General features: G+C 36.1%; 1 protein-coding gene across 5 annotated transcripts in view; it reads left to right on the plus strand.

Annotated features, from left to right (window-relative positions):
* SNX13 (sorting nexin 13) overlaps positions 1-12654 on the plus strand; it is a 64438-nt gene that overhangs the window by 10222 nt on the left and 41562 nt on the right. For all 5 annotated transcript variants that reach the window (XM_056484165.1, XM_056484167.1, XM_056484166.1 and 2 more), the window contains exon 2: positions 11246-11352. In XM_056484165.1, the coding sequence (XP_056340140.1) occupies positions 11246-11352 (107 nt within the window). The remainder of the gene's footprint in view (positions 1-11245; positions 11353-12654) is intronic.

Below are 12654 nucleotides of genomic sequence, written 5' to 3' on the forward strand. Positions count from 1 at the left end.
TCATTGCAAGCAGGAGTCCAAACTGAAACTAGTTCATGATGCTGCTGCTGATTGAGATCTTGGAATTAAAAGAACAAAACAAGTCTGCCAAAATAGTAAAATCAGTGAATACAATATTGGTAGCTGTTTTTTCAGAATCCAGTGTTCAGGCAGTAGATGCCCTTTATTACTTTGGTGGTAAGAGTGTAGAGACTGCTACCGTTGTTTATTTTTGAAGACAAAGGTGACCACGGGGGAGAGGAGGAAGGGGGGAATACTTTAAAAATTGTGTTACTTCTCAGTCACATAAAAGGGGGTCAGAATGTTAATTAGGAGCACCACCAAGCTTTCTAAATCTACCCTTCTCTTGGTGGCAGGTGTAGCCAGTGTGTGGCTTCATAACATGGATATATTTTATTTTAGCACAAAATCCTTTGTGGTGGGATTGGATATTTTGGTTGACATTGGTTTCCAGATGGATTTGTATTGTAACAGGAAGACCAGAACTGGACACAGGAATCCAGGGATGTCCAAACAGAGAGGAAGGTTCACTTTACTGCCTCTGATGGTGGCACTTCTGCTGATAGAGGGTAGAATACTGTTTTCACCTTACAGCCCACCTTGGGGTCTCCTTCTGCAGAGTGAGCTGCAGACTGTATTGTGGCCCAGAGTTAGTCCACCCCAGTGCAAACCTGTGCTTGTTTTTGTTGAACTTGATGAGGTTCCTGTCAGCCCCTTTCTCCAGCCTGTTGACACACATCAGAACCCTCCAGTGTAATGAGTGCTCACCCCACTTAAGGATTCTGTGCACCCTTTTACTGAGAACTCACTGTGTCACGTCACCCACATTGCTCAGGCATATTCAGTCCCATATTGATCCGTGAAGGTTCCTACCTAGTCACTGGCTGCACGCTGAACTCTGTACCACTGATCATATCTTTACATCCAGCATTTTTTATTTACCATTTAATCTGCTCATCCAGCCTGTTCCTCACCAATTTAGTGATAAGAAAGCTGGGATATTGTCCTAAAGGCAAAGTGCACGTCATGTAAGGCCCTGCCCTTGTCCTCAGTGTCACTCACCTCGTCACAGAAAGGAATTGGGTTGGTCAGACAAGATTTGCACTTGGTAAATCTCTCTTGGTTGCTCACAACCTTTTTGGGGACTGAGGCGATGCTGACTGGCATATATTTTTCCTTCCTCCCTTGCCTGGGCCTTCTTTCTTGTTGATGGCCTTCTGCTGCCAATACAATCAGAGAAATCATTTATGGTGGCTTTCTGTTAAGCTTTTTTTTTTTTTTTTTTTTTTTTTTTTTGATTCCATGATAGCAATTACAGTACTGTCTTTAATCAAGTTGACATTTTACAGGTGAGAAATTCAATGTGGTTTTCCATTATGAAGACTGCATTATTGCTTTTCTCTTCCTTTTTACTACATTAAAAACAAAACCAAAAAACCCCGTTTTTTTAGGGATAGTAAAAAGGATAGGGATGTTTTAACAGCATTATTTCATTTGCCAAAAAAATTCTACCAGAATAGGTAGCATGACTGACTGTATTTAGAGACAAGAGCCTTTATCACTAGGGACAATGTGGAAATCATTGACTGTATTTAGAGACAAGAGCCTTTATCACTAGGGACAATGTGGAAATCATTTCTAGTCTTGTTGAGTATGTCTGTTATTGGAGGACTCCTGGCAATTATGATAGATCATGTGAATTGTCTTCTTCACTTATATTCTTTCAGATTTGTAGCATAACTTAATAAGGCAAGTAGAGTCAATCTTTATATTTAGTACAGTCCTTGATAAAAATATTCTAAAGATGTGTTTTTAGCTTAGTATTTTTAAAGTAACTTTTTCATCTAGACGAGGAATGTTGTTTATTTGGGATATATGAGATTGGGGTATGTACTATCCAAAGAATACTGTCCAAAGCAGTTGCATCTTAACTTTAGTGGAATAATGCTGAATATTTTGCTGCAAGTAGAAAATAGGAGCACAATATTACCAGTGGATTAAAGAATTAAACAAAACCCTTGCATGGCTAATTTTATAGGGGAAGCCAGAGTACTAAAAGGTTGATCAGAAGTTAATGACTAAATCTCACTCAATAAACTTAAGTTCTGGATTTTGTGTTTGTATATATAATATTTAAGTGTCCGTGAAGTATGTATAAATGCATATAATACTTTTAACTCTCAGTAAAAAAAAAAAAAAAAAATCACACTTCCTGCAGATATATATCAAAATGTATAGTTTATTAATCTGCTTAGAAGAAACTAGTGATTTTAAGGAGTTTGCTTGGACAATTATTTGTTTATTGCTGCTTTCAAACAAGTAATCAAGTGATAGAAACAAAAATCTTAGTATTTTTATCAGTATATAATTTGAAGGTGTTGTCTGCTGTTTACATGTAATGAGCTGTTTAGAAAAAAGTAAAGCAATAAAGCTCAATGACTGCTGCTGCAGTGTGCAGTTCCAAAATGTTCCAAATTTTATATAATTTGTCTTATTTTGTACCTTCATATCTTTGACACTTCTGTATTTGCAAAAATGGTGCGCCTTCACTTAATTTCACTTTTTGTTGTTGTGGGGTTGTTTTTTTAAGGTAGCGAGATTTTCCATAGCAGATAGTGTATCATTGTGCATTTTTTTTTGTATTTATTCTTTTTTAAAGCTGATTCTATCAATTCAAGATTGCACAAACTGTTTTGCAGCCACTGCTATGAAATTTTGTGGTATCTCCACAAAAAAAAAAAAAAAAAAAAAAAAAGATTTATTTTTAAAAAATTAATCATTGTTCATCAGACCCCTTATAACCCATCTTTTTCCACTTTTTCCTCCCTGTAAAGATTATAGACAATAATGCATTGCCTTTGAACACAAGTACAAAATAGCGTTTATATAAATAATCTTAATATAACTTTTTTTTAGTAATGGTATAACTTGGGCAGGTGTAATGGAGATTTAAGTTCCAGGAGTAGGCAGATGGCTATTGCTTGGCAGAAGGGACTCTGAGTTGAAATTACCACTACCATAGAAGAAAAGCTTAGAACTAAAGAGATTTCTTCTTTGCCTTCTAAAAAGCATAGCTCTTAAGGGATGAAGAAATCTTTTTAAAAATGTGTCTCCTGCAACAGTTTCTGTAGTATCCATGAGCTCTGCCTGCATGTTTTTATTGGAAAACCTTAGATCTGATTCTTGTGGAGAGAGAGACTTATTCAATGCATACAGTAAATTTTTATACAGATAAATATTAGGAGCTGGATTGGTAGAAATTATTCTTGAAGCAAAGTTCGTGATTCTTGAAGTTCATTCAGTGGAATCAGGTTTCTTTAGCAGGTAAAAAAGAAAAAAATGGTGACAAGAACTTTTAGATAACCCCTTCCCACAGGAAAGTAAAAAGCTGAAGATGATGCTGCTTGAGCAATAGTCACAAATGAAATACACAATAACAGTTTATTGAATTGGCACATGTGATCTCATTATTTGGAGCCATATAGGAGAACAGACTTATTTTTTCACCTGCTAAAGGTTCTGGAGGATTCTCCCTCTCTCCCCTTTGCCACTATTTTGCACCAGAAAAACCTGAAATAGATGTAATCTGTTTATCCAGAGGCTGAATGTAGAACAGTCTAGATTATCTCATTGGCTTGAATTCAAGATAGAGTTAGAGGGATTACTTTATTCTCTCACTCTAGATCACCTTAAGCAATCCTGTCAAGCCTGGCTCTGTTTCAATCACCTAAGGTGATCCAAAATGCTTTTATCTTTTTGTCTTGGTTTCTATCCAGACAAATAAATTAGCTTGGATACAGGTCAATATGGATTGTTACAGAGGAAAAAGATCACTTCATTGGAATTTGTATTAAAGGTGAATTTGAATATGTCACTTTTATATTCAAGAAAGTAGCAGAAAGTGGGGCTTGCATCTCTTATTTCCCATTGCTATCCAAGACACTCAAGTGCTTCTTTTTAATTTGACCAAAATATGATTCAGACTGGGTTTTAATGTTGTCAGAAGGTGTGCATCTGTGAAGGTTGCCTCTCTGTTTTTCACAGCAAGTTAAGTACTTGGCCACTCAAGTAAAGGTTAAGTGGAATGAAACTTTTCTGTCCCTTGCTGATACTTCTCCTATATAATAAAGTAGCTGTAAGCACAGGAAATAAAGGTTAGTAAAATGAAGGTCAGTTTAAAATTAAACATTTCACTTCCTAATTTTGTGTAATGATCAGCAATGGTGGCAAAGCCAGGTGTGAGAGAGGAAGAAAAAATAATCTTGGCTTGTGACTGTTCACTTGAGAAGAAAGTTTGATGCTGAAAATATTTGCCATTTCTTATAGAATTGTAAGTGTTAATCAGAAAATTGTGTTTTTTTTCTTGCAAAAACCTAGTTGTGTCAAAATATGGAACATAATTTTTTTTTTTCTTTAATTATATTACAAGTTGTATAGTAATATCCTGATTATTGTAAACAGTAATGTTTTAGTATAGGAATTTGTTCTCTGGATAAATGCTAAAATCAAAATAATGTGCACAATAACTTTTAATCTTTCTAGTTGCACACTATAATGTTACATATTTTAAGAAAATGTTGGCATGTATTTTCATTTAAATGTTTGCACTTCTTAAAATGATTTTCAGGAATAGTCAAAACCACAGTAATAGTGAATACAGATGAAAAATTGTCAGCTATCCATTAAAGCCTAGGCTGTTAGACTGCCTTGCATAGCTGTAGGGCAAAATGATCCCAAAAGCTTTGCTGCTTCATGCAGTGTGAGGAACAGCAGGAAACCCAAACTCAGAACAGTTAGACATGATTGTGTTTAAATTAATGCAACTGTTAAGTAATTAAGCCATTTGACATGCAAAGTGCATTAGCAGAAGAAGAGGAGGTGAGGTAGAGAGGAGACAGATGGACTCCTGCTTGCAACAGTTTCCAGCCTCAGTAACCAGGAGGGATCAGAGGGAATATTACACTTACCTAGAAGAAACTTCTTAAGTCTTAACATTCATTAACATTACCATCTTTATTTATTTAAAATATATTTAGTGTATATTTATATGTTTTGGAATTTTAAGATTTGTTTTGGGAAAAAAAAAATTCTAAACTTAAAAGAATAAAAGCAAAATAGACTACGTAAAATCCTTTAAGTTTTTTTTTAAGTCCCAGGAGTTTCCTTGGGAATATTGCAGTAAATTATTGTGTAGATTCATTACAATTATTTTTCCATAGTATGAACTAGGACTGGTTTTTAGGGTGGTTTTTTTCCTTGCCTTTTTGGCCTAAGGAAGGAAAAGGACAAAAGGTTATGAACAAAGAAGTTTAAAAAGATACCTTTAGTGTTGTTAGAAAATCGTGATATGCTGAAGTAAAAACCCTGCTGACATGTATTTCAGATGATTGCTTTAACTTTGGCAGATAGGAGAATGTAACTAGAAAGTTGTTAATGGTTTATTTCACAATTGTTAAATATTTCTCTGAGTAGTGTAACATAACAGTTTCATTGCACTGAAATTGGCACTCTGGTTGGAACAGCTTTCTAATTTTACTTGTCATGCTAGTGAAGAGACAGTAATTTGAAACCTAAAATAATCTTTTTAATCACTTGACAAAAGTGACACTCACCTTAATTATAGAAAGGTTTATATGTGAACATGTTCCATTTGCACTCAAAATGGAAGTCAAATTAAAAGGCAGATGTGTGGAATTAACAAAATTAAACTTGACATCTACTGTAAATGCAATCCCTGACAATTTTTTTAATGTGAGCCCAGAGGAGGCATTGAAAAAAAAAACCCTAATAATTTAAACTACCAACTACCCAAATGGCAAAAAATAATTTATCAGTGTCTGTGAGAAACAGATCAGCTACTGTAACTTTTAAAATGTTAATGGAAAAATGTAATTTGATAAACAAGAGTAAAATAATTATGAGCAAAGAAAACATGTTTTTGTTTTTAAATGTTGCTGTTCTTTCAAAGTTCAGATTATTCTGTTGTGACATTAAATGTGAAAATAATCACAAATTATAATCTTCCAAGGTGGTATAAGTCTTTTGGATGCAACTGTAAGACTTAAATCGTATTCTGCTGCAGCTTTAATAAGATTGACAAGCAGATGGTTCCAGAGCCCTGCCTTCCTATATGGGTGTTCTTTATTTCCTCTCAAACTGTGTCTCCAAACTTGAAACCACAATTCCCACCCAAAGTGTGTGGGAATTGTGAAGAGAGACAAGTGCCTGGAGCGGGAGCTTCTCACTGGAGTAGGAGGATGGTGCCACCAGAGCTGCATGAGTGGAAGCTCTTGTCCTCTGTTCAGTGGCAGAGGGGGCTAGGAAGAACCTGTCATCTGCACTTGTGGAGTAACACTTGTTTTGCACTAAACCAGACGCATGTTACCTTACTGCCAGCTGCAAACTAAAATTGACAGCACTAGTTTAAATCCAAACAACAAACCTACATTACCTTGGTGAATCATTTTTAAAGAAAGATGTGGGTCAAGACTGAAGATCTTGTTTAAAAATGGTTGTGGAGCAAAGGTCCAAAAGATTGTCAGATGGATTTAGCAACTAAGAAATCTACTGAAGTTACTTTTTAGTAAGACAAAATTGTGTTTGTTTCTGAAAGAAATAATCCCTGTGGATTGTGGATTTCTAGAAACTTCTGTGTGAATGGTCATGTTAAGTCACAGTCTTAGCACTACTAGCTATAATGGCGTGTGGCTTAGACCATCAAAATATGGCCTTGATTAGGAAGCAGAAACCAGAGAAAGAAAAAGCAAATAAGCATAAAAAAATGTCTTGGGGTGACTTTATGATGCTTGTATCCCCAAGAGTGAGCTGGGCTGTGACCCACAGAGGGACTGAGAACAGCCTGAGTGATCCAGGCTGTGACCCACGGAAGAGACTGAGAACAGCCTGAGTGAGCTGGGCTGTGACCCACAGAGGGATTGAGAAAAGCCTGAGTGAGCTGGGCTGTGACCCACAGAGGGACTGAGAACAACCTGAGTGAGCTGGGCTGTGACCCACAGAGGGATTGAGAAAAGCCTGAGTGAGCTGGGCTGTGACCCACAGAGGGACTGAGAACAGCCTGAGTGAGCTGGGCTGTGACCCAAGGAAGGGACTCTGCTGAGTTTGTCATTTCGTCAGAGCAGCGAGAGTTTTTGCAATTTGATTTTGTTTATTTTTGTGCTAGGAAGTTTTTTGTCTGTTGGACAGTTTTTTTCCCACTTTTCTCTGACTAAATATTTCTCTCCAAACCAGTTGTGGGAGGGACTGCTTGAATCTGTTCCCTGAAGGGCCCTCATTTGAGATTTCCTCCCAAATTTGCCCTAAACCAGAACAAAAAGCAAATTCTACTTTTAATAGTTTTAATACTTGGCTGTATACTGTGGAAAAAGCGTTCAGTATGAAAAACGGACGAAACCTAGTAAAAGAAAAAGCCAAATAGGTATCATTGAGATTACAGTTTTGTTATCTGTAAAAGCTGAATCAAGCACATATAAATATTCACCTTTTTGTGTCTTCTCACACCTCATTCGCCTCTGCAGTGTACTGTTGGAACTTACAGACACCCCTGTACTTCAACTGCTGTTTATTTTGCTGAAGTAACTCCAACTGTGGAAAGAAAATTACCATGTGTGACCACAATGCTGCATGAACCTCTTATATATATGACCTTAGTAACATACCGCAGAAGTCTTTGCAAAATCTTAGACTTGAAAACTAATAAGTAATGATGGTGAGACAAACATAGAGTATCTATAAGTGGTGGTAAGCAAAAGTGGCTGAAAACATTTGCTGGCATGGAATAAACATCCTTTATTCATGTGTATGCTCATAGTATATACCTAGCCATGCCCACCACAGCTCTAAGGCCTGTGTATCTCTTTAGGTTTTAGGTAACTGTCCCTAATTCCTTGCAAGTCGGTGGACAGCCCTATGCCAGGCCAGCTTGGAAGTTTGCCCTGCCAATATAGGGCAGGTCAGCTTCTTTTAAAGGGTCTGGATAGCCGTGACTTAAACACCAGCAGTTACACCATTTGTTCAGGAGACCGGTTTGTTCTTTGTGTTAAGAGTGAAAAACATTCACCCTGCAGCTAACTTTAGTAAGACTAACAGAGCTTCACTAAATATGTAAATATTCTAAAAAATAAACATTGTAAATAAAATTTGGAAATAAGCTGTGAGACTTGAATTTAAATACCTGACCTGATTTCATACTAACCAGCTGTATAGTCATATTTGTGTATGTTTGGACATTCTATTCAAAAATAGTTGGTTTTTATGTATAAAAAAACTTTAAGTTTTCATTCTTTTTCTCTAGGAGTTTTACTGCTGAAGTCCCTTCAAGAAGTGTGGAGTTAGGGAAAGTTTTGTTTGCAGTCAGCAGAAAGGGTACCATCCTGATTATTTAATCCATTTGAATGTCTCAAAATCCATAAGACTATAAACCACTCATTTAGAATAATCAAGAATTGGGCCAATATCTGTTATGCTTCCTGCAGTGTACCAAGTTGTACAATTTTAAAGAAATCCTATTAAAATACCAAATGAGATTTGAATCTCTGTAGCTGTATGCTAAATTGCAAAACTGGAGCATAGGACAAAAGGTCACTGTTTTATTTATTAGAGTTATAGAGCTTTCTTTGTTAATTATGCATTCATCCAACTCTGGCTATACATCCATCTAGTTTAATTAAGTCATTTAGAGTGCTTATCCCATATTTAGAACTTAAACTTTTTTGAATGATGTGATTAAGCATAATGAGTTTTTGACATAAAAAGACCATCATGAAATGCTATCTTCTGTGAGCATATCTTCCTCATCATGCTTGTAGTGCTCTGCAGAAGCTTTAAAATTTATTTTTGAGGGTGTGAATATGCTGAATCTTCTTTTATTTTTATTGAAATGTGTGTAAATGGGATCTCATGTTTTAGTTAATTGTTGTATTTGCCAGGGTTTTTTTGCTTCTTTTTTTCTACTGGTGCATCTCTCTTTTCCATGTTCCAAAGAGTTTATGATACAATCCTAGAATAGTTTGGGTTGGAAGGGACCTTGAAGATCATCTAGTTTCAGCCCCCCTGCCATGGGCAGGAACACTTTCTGCTAGACCAGGTTGCTCAAAGCCCCAACCAGCCTGGCCTTGAACACTGCCAGGGTTGGGGCATCCACAGTTTCTCTGGGCAGCTTTTCCACTGCCTCACCCCCTCTCACCTTATATCTAATCTAAACTTAGTCTCTGTTTGGAGCCATTCCCCCTTGTTCTGTCTGCATGCCCTTGTGAATAGTTTCTATCTTTCTTGTGGGCTTTCTTCATGTACTGGAATACCACAATTATCTACTTAGTATTTACTATTTACTTAGTGTAAAAAAAAAGACTTTACTTAGTATAAGTCAACAAAACAACAGGATCTTCTACTCAGTTGTGATTTTATTAGTGCCAATTCAGCATTTTAGTTGTGTGGATTTTGTGGTTTATATTATCTATTAAAGCAATTCCTCAGCTTAAAGAGAATTGAATAACTTGCAATGCATTTTTTTTAATTGCAGCACTTTAATTCCACTCATCTACATACTTGTATGTTTAACTTTTCCCAGCCTCAAACACTAAGAACAAAGCCAGTACAACTTGTATCTCCGGCAAAGAAGGTTCAACTAGGAAGAAAATATAATTTCATCTCAATGTTCCATTAAACTTTTAACTAGGAAGAATTAAACTATTCTGATTATTGCAGTTTAGATCTGTGAAACAGTCTCTCTTCAGAGCTGTGCTTTTGCTTTTTGATCTTGCTCTCAAAAAATAATCATAGCTGCTTTATATGGGAGTCTTAATTTATATTATTTTTAATTGACTATAGGATTTTTAAAACTTTTTTGAAAAAGTTGATTATTTTTAATCCTATGCTTAAGATGAGAAGATGAAATCCAAATAGTTCCTTGAGAGAAATGAGCTGTAGCTCCTTCATATTAAAAGCTAAAAAAGGGCTCTCTGCAAATCTGGTGTTCAATCTTTGTTTGTTTTCTAAATGTCAAACTGCAAGACGAGTTTATTTCAATACTTTCTTAGTGTTACTTGTTGACACAGTTGTCTGAGTTCCCATCAGGGTGTCATTTGATCACTGTTAGGAGAGGCGTAAATTAGACAACAACAGCAAGCAAAAAAAAAAAAAAAAAATTGAGAACCTTAGAGCTGGAATAGTTTGGGTGGCCTATAAATACTTGTCATCATTGTGTTTCACACTCTTGGGACTTGGCTGAAACATGCTTTCCATATTAAACTAGAGACTAGATTGAATCAAATTTATATAAGCTTTGTTGACTGCATTGCAGCATTGTGATGGTCTAAAATCTATTGTAGCTCAGATCAGTCAGATCTTCCCTGCCTTGCTTTTTTAGATTACTGTGCATGTAGGTGCAGGTATGTGCAGGCACACATCTGCCTGTATAGACAGATAGATCAAGTGTGTATCTTGCTGCTTTTTTTTTTTTGTACTCCTGGTGGCTGCATTTATGCCAAACATCAACTCCCAAAATCTCACCAGCCTCACATATGCTCTTGTGACCGACTTTAACTTCGTTATGGGCTTTTCAAACAACCCTTGCCACTGCCCTAGTATGAGTTTCTGAAGCTTCCCTCCCTTTTATTTATGTGGAGGAGTAAAAGTATACTTGTGCCAATTATTTGGTGCACCTGTTGACCGCCTGTGACTTCACTGGAGAAAGGGACACCTTTTTAATCTTGCACCTCCTTTGATCTTAGGAGGAAACAGCATTGCTTGGTTGTAGAAAATAACATGTTTAGATGTGTAAAACAAGGCTGTATTGTACATTCCTGTTCTATCACAAAGCCTGCTTTTTCATAGGAGATGGTGGAGAACTTTTCACAGGGTGGGCATGGGGGAAGAGGTGAGGGAGGGACCTCAAGAAACAAAAGTGCACAAAAGAAGAATAGAAAAGAAAAAAGTGGCTCCTTAAAGGATGATAGTTTTGTCTGAAGTTAAAGATAGGGAAGAGTATTTGAAAGTAAAATGCTTTAATGTTGACTCAACTGGGTCACTGGCCCACCATATAATGGGGGATGTATTTGATAGCAGTATACTCTTAAAAAAAAAAAAGGTAATTTTTATTTCATCAAGCAGCACTTATATCTGGTTAAAATGTATCAAACAGTATAGAAACTACAAGTATTGCTCTGGAGACTTAAAGTTGTATGAATATAATTTTAATTCTTCCTTTTCAATATGTTCTTGTTTACAGACCAGTCTTTCCATATGGGGATGGGGAAGTCTTGTGCTTTTTCTAGCAACTTTTGGACCCTTCGCTATATTTTACTTTGCATTTTATATCCTCTGCTTTGTGGGTGGGTAAGTATATTACTGTTGTGTTTAACTTGCTGTGAAAGTAAAATTTTAATGGGTATATTAGCAAAGAGCTTGCTCTGAAAATCTGAAGTGGCTTTATGTAATTAATATTTCCACATTTGAGCACCTCTTTATGAGAAAAAATTTTGTAACTGAAATATCAATTTAGCTGTTTTTAGTGGATGTTAGAGGACTCACATAAATGCTCACATAAAAACAGTGGTAATTTCAGTTCATGCTTTTTATTAGTGTCAGTTTTTTTCCTGGTACTTCTAAGTGCTTGCATTTCCTTTTCTATCACAATCTCATTTTCTTGTCTAAGGCACTTGATTCGTGGGAGTGGATGCTGTCCTGGGTGTGTGGAAATAATGCTACACTTTGAAAAAATACATAAGTTCAGCAGCTGTAGACTTTTCATATGTTATATCTATATAGGCAGGAAGGGAGCAAACAGGTGAAGTTTAGCACCATTATTGCATTGTATATTATGATGTTTGCCTTGTAACCATTAAAACATTTTCAATGGCAAGTTAGAATGTCTTAGTGGGATATTCTTTTTACCTTCTAATTTGATACCATACAAAATGTATGTATATTCCTGTATATCTCATAAAAAATGTAGTAGAGTTTAATAGCTAGAATTAGAGCTGCTACACTTGGGTTTCAACAAGCTTGGTATTTCATCTCTGAGAAATCAAAATAATCAATCTGTTAGAAAAGGGATTAAGTTAATGTAAAACTGACTTGAAGTAAATACTTTTGTCATGTTAAGTCTTGATACAGTTATGGTTGGCATATTTTGCTATCTGTTTGTCCAGGGTAAAAGTCAGAGTTCAACCAAAGGACAACAGTACATCTGCTTGCTGTTCTATCCTACCACTTCCTTACTACTTGCAGTATGGAAAATAATATGGAAAATAATATGGGATATAATAATTTAAGACCTTATCCTTCATTCTTGCACAGTTTCAGTTGTTTGGCTTTTCAAAGCTAACAGTCGAAGCAGGGTCTCAGAGCATGTCTGAAGTCAGCTACAGTTTGGCACCATTAAACTGCATGTGGTGCCTGAGCTCATTCATTCTCAAGTCAGCACTCATATCTTTGCTGTGGTTGTTGTGCTGCTTTGGTTCATTTTTGTAGCTAGTCAGTAAACATTGGTCTTGTTAAGGATAAATTCATCTAGTGGTAGTGTATCTGTTAGAGCAGAGTGTTTACTTACATATATAGATGTGAAGTCTCAGCCCTTGCAGTAGAATGTCATCACTTCATTACTTTAACATATACATCTTGGCTATGGCTGTGATC

Source organism: Oenanthe melanoleuca, chromosome 2 (assembly GCF_029582105.1).
Source record: "Oenanthe melanoleuca isolate GR-GAL-2019-014 chromosome 2, OMel1.0, whole genome shotgun sequence".
In the NCBI taxonomy this organism is placed as follows: Eukaryota; Metazoa; Chordata; class Aves; order Passeriformes; family Muscicapidae; genus Oenanthe; species Oenanthe melanoleuca.